The sequence below is a fragment of the Nanorana parkeri genome, unplaced genomic scaffold, assembly GCF_000935625.1.
Source record: "Nanorana parkeri isolate BGI_ZX_2015 unplaced genomic scaffold, ASM93562v1 scaffold4410, whole genome shotgun sequence".
Taxonomy (NCBI): Eukaryota; Metazoa; Chordata; class Amphibia; order Anura; family Dicroglossidae; genus Nanorana; species Nanorana parkeri.
In genome coordinates, this window is record NW_017310672.1 from 2,048 (window position 1) to 2,300 (window position 253).

At 60.5% G+C, this 253-nt stretch overlaps 1 protein-coding gene across 1 annotated transcript in view; it reads right to left on the reverse strand.

Annotated features, from left to right (window-relative positions):
* Window positions 1–41: 41 nt before the first annotated feature.
* Window positions 42–253, reverse strand: part of SCX (scleraxis bHLH transcription factor) — a gene marked incomplete at its 5' end in the record, with an annotated part of 7,296 nt that continues 7,084 nt past the window's right edge. The window contains one exon of the mRNA XM_018575691.1: window positions 42–140. Within this exon, the coding sequence (XP_018431193.1) occupies window positions 102–140 (39 nt within the window). The remainder of the gene's footprint in view (window positions 141–253) is intronic.

Sequence of the window (253 nt, forward strand, 5' to 3'; positions counted from 1 at the left end):
CCCCGCGTATGGACGGAGTTCTTCTTCTTCTCATGGTCGTACCTTCAGGCTGTGATTTGGGGGTGTCTGTGGGGGGGTCTGCGCTCCCCCCGGAGCCGTCATTAGGTTCTGATCGCGGTTTTCCTCTCTCTGTCCTTTCCCTGCGGAGAAGAAAGAAGATGATGATGAGTGGTCACGTGGTGCACCTGAGACCCCCCTACGGTGATAGGAGACACCCCGAGGAGGGCCCCCCCCCAGCCTGAGACCCCCCTAC